General features: G+C 39.1%; 2 protein-coding genes across 2 annotated transcripts in view; both read right to left on the bottom strand.

The window, feature by feature from the left end:
* Positions 1-13,999, bottom strand: part of LOC307039860 (integrin alpha-5-like) — a 56,964-nt gene extending 42,965 nt beyond the window's left edge. The window contains exons 1-9 of the mRNA XM_079682292.1: positions 13,858-13,999; positions 9,692-9,792; positions 8,240-8,363; positions 6,935-6,996; positions 6,733-6,778; positions 6,441-6,566; positions 2,065-2,109; positions 1,348-1,391; positions 1,201-1,257 (exon numbers count right to left, since the gene is read on the bottom strand). Of these exons, the coding sequence (XP_079538418.1) occupies positions 1,201-1,257; positions 1,348-1,391; positions 2,065-2,109; positions 6,441-6,566; positions 6,733-6,778; positions 6,935-6,996; positions 8,240-8,363; positions 9,692-9,792; positions 13,858-13,879 (627 nt within the window). The 5' untranslated portion in view covers positions 13,880-13,999. The remainder of the gene's footprint in view (positions 1-1,200; positions 1,258-1,347; positions 1,392-2,064; positions 2,110-6,440; positions 6,567-6,732; positions 6,779-6,934; positions 6,997-8,239; positions 8,364-9,691; positions 9,793-13,857) is intronic.
* A 133-nt stretch (positions 14,000-14,132) lies between these two features.
* LOC307038924 (integrin alpha-5-like) overlaps positions 14,133-20,785 on the bottom strand; it is a gene marked incomplete at its 3' end in the record, with an annotated part of 49,466 nt that continues 42,813 nt past the window's right edge. Inside the window, exon 18 of the mRNA XM_079680596.1 lies at positions 14,133-14,162. Within this exon, the coding sequence (XP_079536722.1) occupies positions 14,133-14,162 (30 nt within the window). The remainder of the gene's footprint in view (positions 14,163-20,785) is intronic.

Below are 20,785 nucleotides of genomic sequence, written 5' to 3'. Positions count from 1 at the left end.
TCTTACTGTGTTAAATTACACAATAAAGTCACCAGTAAATCAGTTTTCCTCGTGCAGTTGTTAGCATGTCCCAACTCAACAGATAGTTTTGCATGTTTTTCAGTTTTGTTTTGCGTAATCGTTCCTCCTTTCGATGCCAAAACAGTTCCCAAAGCGACTTCATTTCAGTTCTACTCAAGAAGAAATTCCAAAGTTGATCCAAGGTTTCATTTATTCTGCAACCACAGTTACAGTAGTCTGAGTCAGACGAACCATGAGGGTAACTTTGAAAAATACAACCTCTTTAGCGCCAAGTTCCCACTGTATGTTTTCGCCAATTCAGTAAGGAAGCTCAGTTTCCATCCATCAGTTTTTATGTGCATTTGCAATTGAAAATATGAGTGGATTTAAAAAAACACTTGAAACGCACTTGCCTGAGAAGTAAAAGATGGTATATAACGATACATATAAAACGGACAAGTCAAATCAAGCAATCTGATTGGTTCTTAGCCGTGATATACTGAGCGTATACCACGGGTAGAATTGTAAGTTACTTTTCACAACAAGTCAGTATCCCTCCGGGTCTGAGAAAAACAGTATACCTTTGGGCTGAAAAGCAAACTGCCTGCACGTCGGGCCGAACCACGCCCCTTAGCTGTGATATAATGAGCATATACCACGGCCTGTCGTGAGCTATTGCTTAAATATATAAAGGAAACAATTGTAACCTAAACTTAGCCAATAAATCCTTTACGTAGATGAAGCAAATTAGTTTCATGCCCACTCTTTGGAACAAGGAAATAAAAGTGACGTTTTCAATACGTGCCTCTCTGCTTTCAATCGAGAAAGCCTAGTTTCAGCTGAACTTAGAAAGCAATTTTGTCTTACAGTGTAGGAGTAAGGGACATTTTGTTTTTAAAAATAACACATCTTCTGGTTATATTTTAAGAACTATGACTAACAGCTCAACGAGTGACTCACAAATTGAAAAAACATGCTCAATCAATGCAGTGACAACATGAACACTAGTCTGCTCGGCTGTTTCTGGGTTTGGGTTACAGCTTTTTAGGAACTTTGAGCTGTGCATACTGTAAGCTCAAACTCTGACCCTCTCCACAGGGCAAATTCCTTCATCTCCAGCCCTCCAGCCAATTTTAACGTGTACCCACATAAGAAAATGGGGCTGTATTACAGAAAGTCTCCAGCCAGATGTGCACATACCTGCTCTCCTGTCAAGTTGACCAGAGACTTCAGGTCCTTTCCATTCAATATGGACACCTAGTGCGACGGAAAACATAGATTATTAAGGTATACTGAATGTTTATACTTTAAAATGTGTTTTTTCTGTTAAATATTGAGATTCCTTACTACACCGTAGAGCATGAGTCCTTTAGGAACTCCTGTGATGAAATCTGCCTCAAGGAAAGCAAAGGTTAGGAGATTTCAAAACAACACTGATGACAAAAAAAGGTGTGACCACACTACAAAAAAGTGAAATCTTGCCCAGTATATTTGTCTAATATCCAGTCAGAATATGTCTCTACGCCTGCTATCAGACACAATAACTTCAGTACAGTGAGATATCAGGTGTTGTTTTTAGACAATGCTTCATCTTGTTAAGTCAAAACATCTTATTTTGAGTTGTATCTCAGATGAAACTTATTTATTTTCACATGTTTATTGGAAAATCACCTACTAATCAACTAACATCAGAAAACAGAAAACGGCTCATTTTGTAACACAACATCACTGATTCTGGTAAAATAAGTTCTCCCAGCTAATTACAAGATCTGATTTATCTAGATATCCCATCTTCAAGGAATCTTACCAAGCACATTTTCACTTGTACTTATTTCAAGTGGAAACGCCTTGTTTTTGCATTGTTTCCAGTGCAATGAACAAAGACACTTCATGAAGTTTGTTTGTATTTTATTCCACTCTAATTGTTCCTGCTTCCGGAAAGACTTAATAATCCTTTCCCACTCAATCACGTGTGTCAAGGCTGAGCAGTTAGACATTAGACATAGTTTGACCCTGTAGTCAGCCATGCATGTTGTCTCTCTGTACTGTAAACATGACCCTCACCTTCCTCATCATCCCCACTGAACTCGCCACCAGCCACAGAGTAACCTGCAGGAGGAACAAAGATTAAAGACAGAGTGAGAAAGAGAGCAAACAGCTGTGGTTGGGAGTGGTGAATAACATTAAAAAGGTTTCATAATACATCAACTGTTTTAGTGTGTGGGTTATAAGAAGTTTTAACAACACGTAGCTATAGTATATTTTTGCTTAATGATATTAGATTAGCAAACTAAGTCTTAAAGCTAGCTTCAGTAAGCTAACCACGCAGCACAGATTACACCCACTTAGCTAAAGAACGATAGCCAATTTACATTTGAATCACCAAAAAGTAAATCATGACAGGTCTTTTGCTTGTTTATAATTATGGTACGTTGCAATCTCCCCATAGACACACATCTCCCAGCTAGAGGTAGAGGTTTTAGTCTTTCTGGTTACTAGTAAAATAAATAGCCTTCACACATTGTCAGTCATGTAGCGCATGTAGCATCATTTGTTTACATCAACTGACAGTTTTAAATAAGTCATATTTAAATGTGGACATCTTACATTGTCTATGTGTACTTAATTTACAATTGACGGTTGACTTCATGCTTTGCAAAACCTGTTGCCTTTCCAGAAAATGCAACATACTGCTAACAGTTCAGTCAGATATTAGCGCATCTAAGCTAGTAGCGGCTAATGTAGCAAAGAGCTGCTAGCTTCAAGGATAGTTAAAGCGCCTAATACAGACATTTGGCAAACTCACTTCTTTCTTACTCTAAATCCTAAACTTCCAGCGATTGAGTTGCATCATATTATCCAAAAAGGAACTAGCAAAAGTAGCTCTGGATGTTTTTCTGGCCACTTTTTATACAAACGCGGGCTTTCTTCAATTTTCTGATTACAAAGTTGACAACGTGACATGAGGTTGCTGTTAGAGGAATGTTTCATCGTATAAACCACACATTGGCTCGTAAGCAGCTAGCATGCTTAAGCGCTACTTCTATTCTACAAGCAACGTAGCTCTGGATTGTTGGTTTGGTCACTTTTTAAACTGGTCTTTCCATCCTTATTGCGAACTCCTTATTGATGAACTGACCACTTTCCTTTGCGCTGAATAAAGACAACAGCAAAAAACGAATCTAATTGTAAATGGTGTCAGTAATACTATTATAACTGAAGCAAACTTGATAGATAATGAACCTAGCATTTTTTTTAAAGAGAATAACTAAATGCAAATGTTAAGGCTGATATGTTGAGAAAAGGTTTCCCTCAATAGGCACTATTTTATTGGAGTGCAATGCTAAATCAATGGGGTACTCACACGACCAAAAACTATAAAACTATATATAAACCATAAATATTCCTCAGCCATCTGGAAGGGAGTTGGGGAACGATCAGAAACCTGACAGTATTCCCTTAAAATGTGGCCCGTAAACTCCAGGCCCCACAGTTTGAACATTTGGAAGAAGTTAATGATGGCAAAATGTGTGTCCTGAGGCCAGCACCAGTCACAGTCACTTCTACGCCGCTATGGACCATTTTGCACTCCCTTTTGCTCATCTCCTTTTTTATATATATCCTTGCTTACTTGAAGTAAACGGTCATTTTTTGTTTTTATTGTAAATGATTGAGTCTTCTTGCATTTTAATGTGTGAGTTTTTTATACCTCGGGACTGTGGGAAAAAGTATTTCGATCTTTCCGTGGATAGGCTACAAACATATTTTGAGATTGACAATAAAGTTGACTTTGACTTTTGGACTAGCTCTAAAGAAAAGGGTCATCAAGTTGAAATAATCAGAAGCTTACTGTATATCCCGTCCTCACACACCAGTGTATCTATGGAACAGCCCCTCCATACCTCAAGGAACTCCTCACCCCCCTTACCTCCGTGCGGACCACCCGCTCCAGCAACTCAAACCTCCTCAAACCCCCGAGGACTAAGCTCCGTACCATGGGAGACCGGGCCTTCTGCTCGGCTGCCCCCAGTCTGTGGAACGCTCTCCCCGACCACATGAGAGCATCACAGACCGTGGAGGTTTTTAAAAAAGGCCTCAAAACCCACCTCTTCAATAGAGCCTTTCCCTAGACCTTTTATTTATTTATTATCACCCTTTTATCTTATTTTATTCTTTTTACTTATTTATTTTTATTTATTGCTTTTTATTCTTTTTACGATGTTAGCACTTCGGGATTTGAATGCAAATATGAGGTGCTTTATAAATTAAAGCCATTATTATTATTATTATTATTATTATTATTATTATTATTATTATTATTATCCCCTTGGGAGTATTAGTGTGTTCAGTCTATTGGTGATCTTCCCATTACATGATGACCTACAGTATCTGCAGTCAGGTCATGAGTCATGCTTTCACTGATATTTTTGGCTTGATTGCAAAACAAGAGGAAAGGTCAAGAAAGTCCAACTGCTGTTTTCCAGTTTTTCCAAGTACAAAGTTGACAATTTGCCACGAGGTTGGTGTCCAAATGTGTACGAAATGGAAAGAGTTCTTCGTTTAGGGCACGTGTCAAACTCAAGGCGCGGGGTCCAAATCATAATTTCTAATTACTATTAGATCTGGCCCTCCGGTATATTACACGCACACCTTCACTCAATCCTGAGGGTTTCCTCAGCTCAGAGCCTGAGCCCAAACATTGATGAACTTGCACCCGAGATGAGATGCCAAGTATCTGCTAGCATCACAGAGCAGCACACTGAGTTTAATGGATGTTTCCTTCTGCACTTTCTTTTTTGAGACAACAGGGCATGTTTGGTTTCTCTTTGAGGGAAATAGTTTTTTTGAAGCTGTTGTTGGCCTGTGGGAAAATGTAATCATAAGAAATGACTCTGCAGATAGAGCCATAAGAAATGAATCAACTGATTATTTAATGTTTAATGTTATTTTTATAGGCAATAATTTAAGCTTTGTTAGTTCATGTTTAATATGTGCAATAAGTTCATTTCAATACGTTTTGCAATAAACATTGAACCAGTCCGGCCCTCGACTAGTACCCATTTTTTAATTTTGGCCCACTGTGTATTTGAGTTTGACACCCCTGCTTTAGGGAGTATGAATGAGATGAGAGATCTTTAGAAGGATATTCAGTTAGATTTAATTTCACAAGAGGTTCTAATGACCTGCAGTCTAAAATGAAAAACTCATTCATTTGTTTTTAAGGTGATGGTTTTTTCCTTGACTTACCAAGGTCCTGGTCAAAATGTTGACCTCATGGTGGTGTTAGACAAAAGGTCAGAGGGTTTCTAACACCACCAATATTAACCTTTGGGAACCATGAATATCCCAACCTCAAATGTCATTCTGCTCTAAATGTTAATACATAAAAAACAACCAACTGAAGTCATAAGTTCTTGCTGCTGGCAGGTGTTAAAATGTACAGCAGCAATAAAAGAAGACTATCCAATATTCCAAAACACCGTTAGCCAGAAACATTTCCCCTTGGACCATTCAAACACACTGGCCTGCTTAATACTGAAGTACAAGGCTATTTGTTATGCAGAGTGACAGCAAAAAATAAATTCTACATGGCGATAGGATTGCCTTCCCTACCATCCCTCTTATTGGCTACTTGTTGGATTGGTTAGTTGGATTGGTTAGGCTTAGACTTGAGGAGTGAGTTTGAGAATCACTAAGCCAATCAGAGGCCCCATCATTCTGCATAATAATGAGCCATGTTCTTCTGTTTGTTCTAGGGATGGTGAACATTTTGGAACATTGAGCCTTAGGAACAACGGTCATTTGTTTTGGGGATAAATGGCTGTTGGGCTTTCGATCCAATGGGCCATTTTTCAGAGTGTTTGGGTCGGCATGCTACCTGATAAACGTAATTGTTGCAGTCTGACAATAGAAGCAGTCTGACAATAGAAGCATAAATAGTGTTTGTAATGTCAGTCGTACTACTGTTAGGAAGTTATTAATACATGTGAGGGCAACTGTGGCTGCTAGGGAGTGCAGTCGTCTTTCAACCAGAAGGTTATTGGTTCGATCCCAGCCCATGCAGTCAACTTGTCGATGTAACCTTGGGCAAGTTACTTAAACTTGAGTTGCTCCCGAAGGCCAACGGTGTGTGTGTGTGTGTGTGTGTGTGTGTGTGTGTGTGTGTGTGTGTGTGTGTGTGTGTGTGTGTGTGTGTGTGTGTGTGTGTGTGTGTGTGTGTGTGTGTGTGTGTGTGTGTGTGTGTGTGTGTGTGTGTGTGTGTGTGTGTGTGTGTGTGTGTGTGTGTGTGTGTGTGTGTGTGTGTGTGTGTGTGTGTGTGTGTGTGTGTGTGTGTGTGTGTGTGTTAAGTGCTTTGAGGGGTCGCAAAGACTGGATAAAGCACTATATAAGTACACTCCATTTACCATTTACATGTATTTGACTCAAGTGTACTTCCTCACCCAGGTAACTGTCGTCGTAGTTCCCCTGCGACTGTCTGGTCTGAATCTGTCCGACAACAGACAGTAGAAAGTATGAAGGGTAGTAAGCCTTCACAATCTCCTCTGTGGTGGCTGAGATCAGCTGGCCTGTGGGATGATTGGTTGACAAAGGGTTAAAAGTCAGGGGTTAAAATAAGACATGTGACTTTTGAACTCTTGCTCCTGAACTAAAGCTTGTTTAAACACAAAGGCATTGATTTTATGAATCTTTTGAAAGAAAAATCCATGCTGTTTCACATTCTTTGGAGCTCACCTTGCCAGTAAAAACTGCCTGGTCCTCCGAGCACAACCCTCCCGTCCTGAAACACACAACAGTTACATCATGAGTGTCAAACAAACTCTGCAAATCTGATGTAAACAGCAGAATCTCCACTGCTTACTTCAATCAGAACAGATTAGCTATTTGTTGGATTATGGGGGAAACGGGAAAAAAATCAAACAAATGTTTTTCTTACCTTGGTGAAGTCTGCACTAAATCCACCTTGACAAAAGCCCTGTCCAACAGGTCCATGTCTTTCTGCAATACACAGCATCAAACATGGGACACTTAACATAACATTTAATACACATTTATAGACATACACAACCAAACTAAACGATCTGCTGTGTTGAGAGCGGATAGACAACAGAACAAACCACAAAAAAAGTCCAAATTCAGGGCAGATTTGTAGTTTTTAATTTATCTCGTGACTGTTTTAACTATCTGGTTTAGTCAATACGTTTAAAAAGTTGACCTGAATTGTAGACAGCAACTTTCATAAGATATACAGGTAGCGATATACAGAATGTTTAGCACAGACACATTTATACAAACTTTCAAAATGCTAGAAAACATGTTAAAAAAGAGAATAGAAGTTGAAGGTTTTTTCTTTGATAAGTGCACAGGTTTCCAACAAATATTTGCACTCTATTCTCGATCCACTCATATGGATAGTGTCAGTGTAATGGGAGAATAACAACTGTGTGGTTGGGACATTCCCGACCTTAGCACTCTGTATATGCAAGAGAGACTAACTCCTCTAATTTACTTACTTTGATAATCTTGCTCTAAGTTATTGAATGATTTGGGGGATTTAGTCAAATGTCGCCATGGACTCAGATAGCTTTGCAAACTAACGTTTTTTTAGTCTACATTTGTTAACAGTCATACAAGTACAAGTATGTGGAATAAGCGATGAGCAATACCTGTTTGCAACGCACCCAGGTACAAACAACTATCACTGGATTACTTTGGCATTGACGAAAACTTAAAATCTTAAGTAATACGGGATTTTAAAGGGAGCTTTCTTAATCTGGCCGAGCTAGTGTTAGGGCTGCTACATTTGGCATCCCCCCTCTGTAACTTTGGCCAGGACGGTCATAATCTCAACAAACTCACACCGGTGATTGTTATTCTCCTCTAGTTTAAGCAAACAAAAGCCTTTGACTCTGAGCCTATCAGGTGAAATGTTAAAGATACTTTATGCACGTTTATTCGCAAAGGACATCAAGGAATGCTTTCCTCTGGGTTAGGGTTGTTATCGTATCTGTTTGTGTTCTGAATCCAGAGTCAGATCTGAGTCAAACACAGACCTGTCCATTTCACTTCTTTGCATGACGTCTCAGTTTTTGAAGACCAAAACAGAGCTAAAAGAAGATATTTACAAGGTGGAAAGACACAGACTAAACACTGAATACTAATGTGGCTTTTGGACTAATAAGGTAAACTACACTTGCTCGGATGTTGGCCATGCCCTCTCTGAAGGGTTGCAGAAACTCACCTGTTCGGCACGGTGCGTACTCAACAAAGGTTTTCAGACTGTCCACAGAGAGGTAGCAGGTTCCTGTGACATCAGCGAAGGGTTCGTCATGTTCGGTTCTCCAGTAGTACCGGGGAGCACAAGCCTGGCAAACATATAGAGAGAAACCTCTCAATGACATCCTGATCCTGACCTTCTCCCTAAAACATCACTTATGTAATCAAAGCTTATCCACTGTAACGACACACAGAACGTCTGTTAAGCTTTTAGAGCCCTTGAAATTTGGAAACTAGTAAAACGGTACTCGATGGACATAAAAGATTGGAGGGTGGGCTCGTTTTCTTGGTTGAAAATACAAAAGCAGCTGGAAGTTACGGAGGAAACAATGTGTGCTGTGAGGGATCTACTTCCATGGCCACAGGGTTACATTATACGAGCCATATGGAGTTTGTGGGATAACAGGTTGTTAGGAATAGCTGGGGAATGTCTCAAATGTTTACTACACATTAAGCGTCAGCTGTCTACGGCTTTGCATTTCATGTGCGGTCATATATTTGATTTTATTTGCCATACTCGTGGTTTAGTGCTCAACCTTCCTCCTTGTAAAAGTGCAGCATATTGCTTCAAAATGCAATAAACTGGGACAACCTTTAAACTGTGTTAGTATCTGAACTATGGTTATGGTACCAACTAGTGTACCCTGCAATATAAGATCAACACTGCCTCTTATTTTCAATATCTTCCACATTAATTATCGATGCTTGTTGCCTGGGACCTATTTGTGTTGCTGTGATTCAAACTAATTGGATAACATGAATTATTGTTACTGTTAGCATTCAGCCTTCACTAACTCTCTGTATAAAAGCTAATGGAAAGTTTATTACAAACCTTTTAACATTATATGGAAACTGACAATATATTTTCTACAAATACATGTAGTGAACAAAATATGTAGTGTAAGTTTACCTATGTTTAACATTTTTAAAACATTGAGGGATCATTCTGCAACCTTGTCTGAAGAGTACATCGAGCTAACCCACATGGAGTTCGTATAAAAGAATCCCCAAAATACAATTCAATTTACGTTTGTGCTCTACTTTGGACACTTTTGGATTTTACATTTTGAATATTGGGATTGTTTTGGTAAGAGTATGAGTATTATATTTGGAAAGTTGAACATTATATTGTATTATAAGTCTATGTAAACCTTGTAGCTAAAATGTCTATTTTTCGAACATTGGCGTAAAAGTCTAACAATCAAAATGTGATGATCAGTGCTAAAAAGTAACTCATTTAATAATGTCAAAAAGTAGTATTTTTATGGAAATTGAAGGGAAATGTGTTTAGTTTTTATCAAGAACTGTACAAAAAAGAAGTGCACCAAAATCAATGTCATTGCCCAATATTTTGTAGTTCATGATGAGGTGGTTAAAAATATTTAAAATCATCGACAGTTCAATTTCTAATTCTTACCAGGATGCTGTTGCCATGGGAACGCAATGTAGCTCCGAACCACTGATGGGACTTGAACTCCACCTGAGTGTTCACGTTGTTTATGTAAAAATATCGATCGCCTAGAACAAAGGGGGAGAAAAAAACACACATTTAAGATCATATTTAAGACAGCTCGTCTAAGATAAGATAAGACTTTATTTATCCCGAAGGACTTTGTTGTGCCAGAGTTACAAAAAAAACAATAAACACAGCAGCATAATAATAAAACTGTACACTAAAAGTGTAGTAAAGGAGCAATTAAATATCTACAGCAGGGGTGTCAAACTCAATTTCATCGCGGGCCACATTCGCATAAAGGTTGCACTCAAAGGGCCGGTTGTAACTATATAAATATATTATATAAATATAAAATAATGTATTAAATGTATATCTGAATTGGATTATTATTGGATAGGGTAATAACTTAGTAATTAACTACGTATGAAAGCAGAAGTCCAGGGCAAATAATTGCAAATCTCTTCAGTGGCATGTCACAAAAGGAGATGCATTGTGGGACATGTAGTTTATGGGCAACCTGCTTCTGTAAATCGGCATGTCACCGTATAATGAACGTATTATATTCTTTGCAAGCTCTTGCGTGGCCACATAAAATGAAGTCGCGGGCCGGATTTGGCCCCCGGGCCTTGAGTTTGAGACCCCTGAACTACAGGAAACATAGACGGGCACATCATTAATGTAAATACCTAGACACCCTGTCTTCTTGGAAAATGTGACTTCGGTGATTTCAGGATTTTGCTATTCTAAGTAAGTCAAAGATCCCCTTGTCATCAGTGTTTGATTTCCGTGCTGTCAGGGCCTCATTCGAGTGTGTTCCCCACATGTTCTTGGCTTTTTTACATGGATATTTTATGGCCTTGTTCCAGGGCTCTGCAGTCTTAATCCATCCTCCATGCTCGGCAGACATCAAAAAGCTCAAAGGGACTCGGACCTTGTTGTTACTGTAAACCAAACGGCTGTACTTCATTGTCAGGATCTGTTTTAAGGAGAGGCCCATGAGGAGTGATGAAAAAGGGGGAAGGAGGAGTGATCTAGGTGTGTTGTTTTTCTCACAAATGTTGTACTTTTGCAGCCTCAGCAGCATTAAACCTTCTCAAGTTTTGTTCTCAACGACAACATGCTCTAAAATGATTCATTTGGAGACGTAAGACGGTAATATTTATTCTTTGATTGCTATTCCTGGTCCACTCTTTATACGTGAGCCAGGTTGATTTTACTTCCATGGCACTCTGTAAAAACAAATCCCTGCCTGGAAAACACAAATCACTTGGGACTGATCCGACTCTTTTAAAGGGGCCCTGTAGTGCTTTTTAGGGTTTTCACTTTCCTGTAGTGTGTCCTATAGGTTTGTGAGCATGCACATGGTCTGCAAAGGATAAACACACTATGTAACACTGTTGGTTAGCGCTCCAACACATTGTACGTGGGGCGGGACATCTCTAAGCGGTTGACCAATCACAATAGAGCCGGCCAGCTAACCAATCAGAGCAGACTGGGCTCTGGTTTCAGACAGAGGGTGAAAAGAGGTGCTGCAGCACAGGCAGTATGAGACAAATAAAGAGCTTTTTGAACATTAAAGCATGGAGACATGTCACAGTAATTGTTTGGGAAAAGCGAAAATGCTTGATGTATGGGATTCACCATTGTCCAATTAGATGAATTGAGAGGCGGGACTTCTGTGGTCACGTTGGCTGGATACCCTAAGCTATATGAATTTACTACCAATAGTTACCATGACTTGAACATAAAAAAAATGTGTGGGGGTTTTCCTCGTCGATCCTAAGTTACTCACACCTACTGCTCAGCACAAAAATGTTTTTTTGCAATTCAGCTTTCTTGAAAATCATTTAAGAAAAACCTGACGCCCTAAATCACAATTACACACTTCTGTTAGTGCATGTGTAAGCTTAACTGTGGTCGATTCTCTGATATGTTTGCCTGCTGTGAGACATTAAACTCCTCTGGCTGTGTTTCATTGCCTGTTTGGCTAATGAAGTCTGGGCTGTGCCCTTAAACACACCGTGAATCCTGAGGCCTGCAATGGGAAATGCAAGAAACCAAAAGCATTGTGAATGTAAATATGTGTGTGTGCAGAGATGGCAAAAGTAAACACATCCTTTACTCAAGCAGAAGTACAGATACTCGTGTTTAAAAATACTTTAGTAAAAGTAGAAGTACTGACTAAACTTCTTTACTCAAGTCAAAGTAAAGAGGCTTTGAAATGTACTTCAGTAAAAAGTACCCATAACTAGCAGCTGTTTTAAAGAGTACCTGACCTCCCTTTATATTAATAGAACAATAATGTCATTGTTAGCTAATGAATGTTTCCATGCTGAACAACGGCAACATGACAACGTTTTCATTGGTCCCTGTTCTTTAGAGAAGACCAGGAAATGATGGATACACGGATCGTGTTCAAATCAATAGGCACGCAATGACTCTAAATAATAATGATCACGCCACCAAACACACATTCAGACTAAAGGAACCAGCCTGTTTGGAAAATGAGAGAAGTAGAAAGTTCAGGTATTTGTGTTCAACATGTAAGAAGTAGAAAGTACAGGTATTTGTGTTCAACATGTAAGAAGTAGAAAGTTCAGGTATTTGAGTTCAACATGTAAGAAGTAGAAAGTACAGGTATTTGGGTTCAAAATGTAAGAAGTCAAAGTAAAAAGTTGTCAGAAAAACAAGTAGTGGAGTAAAGTACTGATACCAGAAAAATGTACTTAAGTACAGTAACAAAGTATTTGTACTCCACTACTTCCCACCTCTGTGTGTGTGTGTGTGTGTGTGTGTGTGTGTGTGTGTGTGTGTGTGTGTGTGTGTGTGTGTGTGTGTGTGAGTGTGTGTGTGTGTGTGTGTGTGTGTGTGTGTGTGTGTGTGTGTGTGTGTGTGTGTGTGTGTGTGTGTGTGTGTGTGTGTGTGTGTGTGTGTGTGTGTGTGTGTGTGTGTGTGTGTGTGTTTTCGGTATGTTTCGGAGGCAGTAAATGTGTAAACAGTGTGTTGATGTGTATTTGTGTACGCAGAGTTTACATAGCCGCAGCTCCCAGTCTGATATCAACGTACGATAAGTTAGACCCTCTGATCCTCAAACAGTGGTCCTTATCACTTCCTGTATTTCTGATGAGGGTGATTATTTTTCAGGGGGCAGTTCAGGTCCTCTGGGGTCTTTGTCCCCATTGTGACACTCCACTAATTAAAGAACACTCACAACACTGGGCCCGAGTCCAACAGGAAATCAAAGCTCTGTGAAAACACTGCAAAAAACAGACAAGGTCCCAAAATGGAGACCTTAGCGGTGGGGGAGGAAAGCCAGGTATTAAAGCTAACGAAAACAGAAGCAATGGATTAGACGCTGTAAATATCTGCACTTCTGACCTCAGGGTCACAGTTAACCCGGGATGCTACCTTTGGCTTCTCTCAGACACTTTTTATGGATGGTTAGAGACCGATGTTAACGACTCGCTTCTGTCTCAAACAGTTTAACATCTCTGTTGGTGAAAGTGACATTTTTACTTCCATGTCCTTGAACAATGTGATTTACAACCTCATAATGGTGATGATGTATGGACAATTCTCTCCGTTGGATTTGCAATATTGAAGGGGCCATATTTTTGCTTTTTCGGGTGTTCTCTTTTCTGTAGTGTGTTACATAGTTCTTTGTGCATGTAAATGGTCTGCAAAGGCTAAACTCCAAAATCCCACACACTCATCCCCGCCTGAAATGCCTCTATCGGACTCCTTTGTTTACTTAACACAACGACATCACTATGTAACACTCGTGCTTCTATTGGCTAGCGCTCCAACACATTGCACGTGATAGGCTAAGGGGCGGGACACCTCTTACGGTTGACTAATCAGAATATAGCCGGCCAGCTAACCAATCAGAGCAGCCTGGGCTCTGGTTTCAGACAGAGGGTGAAAAGAGTTGCTGCAGCACAGGCAGTATGAGAACAATAAAGAGCTTTTTGAACATTAAAGCATGGAGACATGTCCCAGTAGAGACACAATTTACAAATATGAACCTGAACATGAGCATAATAGGGCCCCTTTAACGTGGCTTAGAGATCACATTTGTATCCACGAAGAGGAAGACTCTTCAAATTACATTTTACAAGACACCCTACCTTGCTTGTCGAAGTGGATCATGCTGCAGTTATCGTGTCTCCAGGGGCACGAGAACACGCCTCCTCCTTCAGTGATATCCGGCTGGCTGGTGTTGGCTTTCGGAGCACCGATCAAAACACTGAAGCTAGAGAAGGGGGAAAGAAAAAACTTAAATTGCGGTGACGGGACTGTGTCCAGGAAAAGTGCAAGATTACGCCAAGTAGCATTTGTGTTGATCTCAAATCAAAACAAATGGAATCAAGTGCAATTATCCTGTCTTAAAAGAAGTGTTGTCTTACATACAGCTGATGAAAAGAGGATCAATCTGGACAAAGAAGGGGGGTAAAAAGGGTCTGAAGGGTACATTACGAGCCTACATATGATATGCTAAAAGTATTATTTTTGTTGCCGGTGAGTTAGATGAGATTAACGTTGAGGTAAACTACCACCTTGCTTTTGAAAACCTTTCGCCAACCAATCAAGTTGCAGTTTACTACACTGAACAAACTGAACCGTTGACTTTAAATAAATGTATCATGTCAACACATTTCACATAACTATATTTAGTTGAAAGCAATAATATTAAGTTTGAATACAAAATATTACTGCTTTCAACAAACCTAATACATCTTTACAACATTTCATTAAAGTCAACATTTCAGTTTTTTTAGTGTAGGGCTGGACTTTAATATTCCCATATTCTTTTGTTGTCTAGGGATTTAAGGATTCAAGTATTTGTGTGATCACGTTGAACTGAAGACAGAGTACTAAATATGGGAAATTATTTATCTATGATTAAGAAAATGTCCAAAAAGTGCACATTGAACATTGAACCAAACAATTCTGAATTTCCAAAAACACACCAAACATTTACAAAAAGGAATCCGGTTTTTTCAATAACAATGAATATACACTTTAGAAAAACTCAATTGACACTTTCTGTATAAGTGTATGTTTTGAAGTAGACTAAAATAAACGTGTAGCATCTCAGACAAGAATAGAAAAATGTCTCATTGTCTCTTAACTCAGTCGAGAAAGCAAGACACAGAAGTCATTTATACAACACTAAGCACTACCATAAAAAATCGTCCCCTAGTTTATGGGGTCTCTTCCACAGCACATGGTTTCCCATACACACACTTAAAGCTCAGTTTACATCGTTCCCCTCAGTGGCTTGCTGTTCTTCTGCAGACCCCTGTCATTATCACTAACAGTTAGTAATGGAGGATTTTAAAAGTCTGAAAGAGGAGAAACACTGAGTCCAGAGTTGCTGCCCAGAAGGTGAAACATCTGTCTTTACTCCACAATGTCACATATTGTAGCATTAAGTTGAGCTGAAGATGTGTAACCGCAGCATGAGGTCAAAGTCAGCAACGAAATCCTTTATCCTCAGTTAAAGTATGAAATAAAAAGCAGTGTAGACGGAGGAGTATCATTTTTGCCTCAAGCCAGGTAGAGTCAGTGTTAATCTTGGCAGCTATTTTAGATTTAGTCTTAAGGTAGGGACACACCAAACTGACACCAAAGAACTGAAACAGACGGACCCGACTGTTGTGTCGCCTCACGTCTCCTGCGTTTAGGCCATGTGTGGCACTGGAACACACCGCAAAGACTTCAGCCGACGGCCAAGTAGCACATACGAACTGGGCATGCGTGAGTGGCAATAACTCTCCTTACCAGCAGGCGGCGGTAGTGTGTATTCGTCATTCAAAAGAGGCAACAACCGGAAGACAGACTGCGTGATAACCGAGAGAAGAAGAACAGACTGCGTGGCTTTCCCCAACCTGTGTCGAGAGCTGGAGTTCAATTCAATCTCACATTTGCCTTCTTAATAGTTTGTTTGGGTCCCTCACTTCCGTTCCGCTTCTCATGCACTGATTCGCTAGCTGAACAGCCAATCAGAGTGATTTATTAAACCGACAGCCTTTGGCCGATTTGACATGTCGGTTTTCGGTCAAAAAGGTGTCGGGACGGCCGAAAAGACACAACGGTGCGGGACACACCAATCTGAGTAGGGCGACAGGATGCTCATCGTCGGCCTGACAACCATCGACGGCCAAAATCGGCTTGGTGTGTCCGGGGCTTTAGTCTTCAGACAAAAATGGCTATTAGTTTTAGTCACATTTTATTTTATTTTATCCTTCATAATTTTAGTCGATGAAAAATCATTACATTTTAGTCAACTTTTAGTCAAAATGTTTTCTCTCTACTAATTCAGTTGGGCAAATACAGGTATCTGAAATTGGAATCAAGGTGACACTATCAAGTGTTGAAATTCATAAAGCAACATTTCACTCTCTTAACACTTTACTTGTGTAATTATGTGAGTGACGTGTGCAGATTCCCAGAATACCAACTAATTCAACCAATGACAGGGATGCATTTTGACCGACAAGACGGACAATAGTGGGAAAATATCCTGCATTTTGAATGTCCCATAGTCCACCCTTAACACCTTAGTCCCTTCTCGTCTCGTCAACGAAAACCAAATATACATTTCTTCATAGTTTTTATTATCAAATATCTATTTTTAGCTTGTCATCGTCTTAGTCATGTAAAAAAGGTAGTTGACGAACTCAACACTGGGTAGAGTATCAATGTATGTAGGATATGAGGTGTGGGGTTACACAGCACCAATGAGGTTTCTTGGAAAATGAAATATGGAAGTGAAAACAGTCGTATAATGACATTGGATCACCTCATAAAGGTGTTAACTGTTTCTGTCTGCTGTTGGTGATGAGCAGGTGGTATACAGTGAAATATAAAAATAACACAATGAGTTGAAAGACCCTAAAACTCAGTAGAGCTTAGGGACTGCAAAGCCAGTAAAACATCCTTTGAGTTTGTCACTTTCAACACCTTTTCCATTAGTTGTATTCATTGTTTCTGTACCAATATTGAATGGAGAAGTTTTGAGGTTAGCTTGACACATAATAAACAAAACAGATAATGATTACGAGTCATATTGGGCTAACAAAGAACTCTCTTTAGGGAATTGATGGTTTTAGTTTCAGACTGGTCTTGTGTACTCAAACAACAGAAAGACATTGTCAGTTTAAGGGAAACATATTTTCTCTCAGATGACATTTCTTTTCAAAATATCACATATTTGAGTCTGGGGAAGTCTAGGTAGGACGTGATACCTGTGAATACAAGTCACTGTTGACTCATTTTAATGTTACATCAGAAATAAAACAAGCGTAATAAGTGTAGTCTACTTATTTCAAGCCAAACCGTGACCTTTTTCAGAACCAAGTAGTTGTTGTTCAGTTATTTTTTTGTTTGGTTTGAATTTGCAATGTGTTTAAAACTTAAAATAGTTTTATGAAACGTTATTTTGGAGTAGACCAGATCGTTAGGGTTCTTAGTTTGTTCAAGGTTCTTTATTGTCAAACTAACATAGCTACAGAGTAATTATGAGGTTACAGGCTTCTCCAACAATGCAACACAATAATACAGATAAGCAGACAATATTAAAAACAATATTCAAATATACTATATTACTACTATATACTATTTGTCCAGATAAAGCTGTGTTCATTTACGAGTTTTAATAATGAGATATACTCTTAGTAGAACAATATAGGAAGCTTAGCAACTGCACTAAAAATACACATTCCAGTACCAGATCGGTCCGGAGCAAGGAGAATTTAATAACTGTAATTGCCAAGATTGTAATCAGCAAGTTAGGAGAAGTGGCCTTAAGCATTTCTCCCTGTGTCCAAAAGGTTTCAGCCTTGAAATATATGAATGGCAAGGCGTATGTGTGAATATCACGCGCTTAAACCCACAAGCAAACATACACATGCAAGTGTTTGTGTATAATAAGCCAGCTGTGCTTTCAAGGTTTTCAGACAAAGCTGCTCAAAAGGCCTGGTGCTGAGCGAGTTTCCCAACCTAAGACGTTGGTGACTGATGACATTAGCAGAGATGAGACGGTACTCCCCCCCCCGCCACCCCATCCCCCAAAATGTCTGGAGAGCACAAGAGGAATATTTACATGGCTGGATAAGCTCTTATAATAAACCACTCACTCCACAGCCACTCTTTAAGGCCGTCTCTCACAAAGCTACAGGACTTTTTAACCACTGCCGCCCTCCACCTGTGAGCTCTGCACGTGTGGAGCTTTTAAGGGACAATTAAAAGCTCCACAATACCAGGAGGTGTATCAATGGGGTGAAGGATGTTTTTGTTGTGACCTGAAATAAGGATTCCTTTCTTTTAACTCACACTCAACGGGAACATCTGCAAAGTGGGAAAAGGCAGGGACGGGTCAATGATGCAACATGTTGTTTAACTCAAGGATTTATGAGTTCAAGTGAAGACATTTACACACGCACATTATTCTGAAGCTAGTCATCGCCTAATGACAGGTCTTTGTCAGTCTAGCTGTTCCTATGCATGGACGCCTACTCAGAACATTATCTTCTACACAGCATTGTCGTTTAAAGAACACATTTTCTACCAGGCATTCAGTAATTTTACGCTTCTCGGTAGGGCTGCTCAATTAATCGTATTTGAATCGCAATTACGATTATGGCTTGCAACGATTACGAAACGATTATTTTTTTATTATTACTTTTTTTTTTTTATTATTTATTGTTTTTTCAGTTTAATTATACTTAAAGTTCAGGGTAATCAACTGTTAAAAACATACTGTTCAAAATGTTTTCTCCAATAAATTGACGTTTTCAAAGTAAATGGATAATCGTTTTTAATAATCGTGATATCAATTATTGACCCAAATAATTGAGATTATGATTTTTGCCATAATCGAGCAGCCCGACTTTTCGTCTGCTAAATGTATGTCAATGCTTCATTTTAAGGGGTAACAGGCCAAACAGGTAAAGAGCCACTGAGCTACAATGATAAGATCGTACATTACATTTTGTAATGCTACAATATTTCATCCATGAATCCCACAGAGCTTCTTGATCCAAGCAAACCCTGCTCAGTTTTCTTGAGATGTTATCTGGGTTCTTATAATAAACAGGATATGATGCTTACATGAGCCCGAGCCCCAACCTCAAATTCAGTTTTGTTTGGGTAGCATGCAAATACATTCAGTAAACTCACACAGAATGTGGGTGGCCCAGACACGTCTCTCATGTTACTCAATTAGGGTTTACAAGTGTAGTATTTGTATCTAGTAGAAAAATCCCCAACCCTTTTAGATCATACATTTGCTCTGAACACTGACTGTGACTGCCTGTTCAGTTCAATTGTGCTATCAACGTTAGCCATTTGGTAGACTGTATTGTATACAGGGTTCATTCAATGACTTCTCCATGACCTTTACCTAATTTTCCATGACCAAAAACATTACTCTTTCTCAGGGTACCACGGAAAATGGTTTATTTTAACATGGAATAGGAAAATAAGGTCTGCATATGAAACATGTTGTGGTTACCTAAAACAAATCCAATAGGCTTACTTACTAGCTTCACGCTAAAGCAACTAAAATCTCTCAGCAGCAAAACACAGTCAGTTAAATGCCATTTGATTTTACGCTTCATTATACGATACAGTATTTATTATCCTTACAGTATTACTATGTCGGCGATTAGGTAAAATATGAATTATATATGATGCAACTTTAGTTACATTTCCATAACTTTCCTTTTTTAATGACCTTAAGAAGAACCCCGAGTAGAGATAAATTATCCAACATTTAAGCCATAACGCCGAACACACTGCCAACAACGCTAATTCTCGGCATGCTAACACACCTGCAATGTAAATGCTAGCATTTTAACGTTAAGCAGGTATTATATTGAACATTAACAGATAAGAAATTAACATAAGTACAAATGAGGCTGGTGGAAATTGCAGTATTATAATGGCAGATCTTGGGTTACACTAAAGTATCGGACAGAAACGTTTAAATGATGGAGGCCTTAAAGGAAAAGTCTATGGATTTCACTTAGGGATGTCCCGATCACCTTTCTTTGCTCCCGATCCGATTCCGATCATTTGATTTTGACAATTTGCCGATACCGATTTTTCCCGATCCGATCTTTATGCAATGCATTAAGAGAAAAAAAAGCATTCAAGTTGTCCCTTAAGGTTATTTTTTTATTTAAATTGGATATTCTATCCAACATGGATATAGCTTCTTTCTTTCACAGCAGCATTGGATCAGTTCAGTTGTGCAGCATTGGATCAAAACAAAATAAAGCTTTCAGTACTCATTAGCTTACTGCTACAATTAGACACTGCGCCCACTCTGTTGCCAGATTTGAGAGAAAGAAGCAGGTCTATGAAAACAAGCCCCAAAGAAGCAACACATACATGATGTTCTGTCATTGGAAACCAAAACTAAGGCCTCAGGATGACTTTAAGACTTGAACATGGTCATTTTTATTTTTTAATATTGAATACAACATTTTAAAAAAAGTATTAAAAAAAATTTAAAAAAATAAAAAATCCCGATCCCCGATTTTTTTTCTCCCGATTCTGATCTTTTGAAAATCACGTGATCGGCTCCGATCCCCGATCACGTGATCGGATCGGGACATCTCTAATTTCACTGTAAATCAAAAATATCAGCCTTCTGGCGACACTACAAAGAGGTTAAAGGATGACCAAAGTCAGCAGGAATTATCCGCTATAAAACCATGAATGTCTGCACAACTATGACCGCTATTCATCCAATTGTTATCACAATATTTCGCCTTGGCCAAAGCAGACGATCCAACCAGTCAAAATTGCCATCCCTAGAGCCATGATGCAATTTTTTTGTTGTTTTTCACTATTGAACCATCTCTAGCAACACATTCGAGTCCTGCCTCCTGATTCCGACATATTGACTTTAACTGGAGGCAGTGAAAACAGAGACAGCAACTGGGGTAATTTTGAGAATGCATGACAACCAGCAGAAAGCATCCCATCAGCAGAATAAAAAAAAAAAATTTAATGGAAAGCATCCGTTTCCTGTTGTGTTGTTTT

Source organism: Notothenia rossii (genome assembly GCF_949606895.1).
Source record: "Notothenia rossii genome assembly, chromosome: 5".
NCBI classification, from domain to species: domain Eukaryota; kingdom Metazoa; phylum Chordata; class Actinopteri; order Perciformes; family Nototheniidae; genus Notothenia; species Notothenia rossii.
The sequence above is the reverse complement of the archived record's forward strand: the minus strand, read 5'-3'. Positions and strand labels throughout refer to the sequence as shown.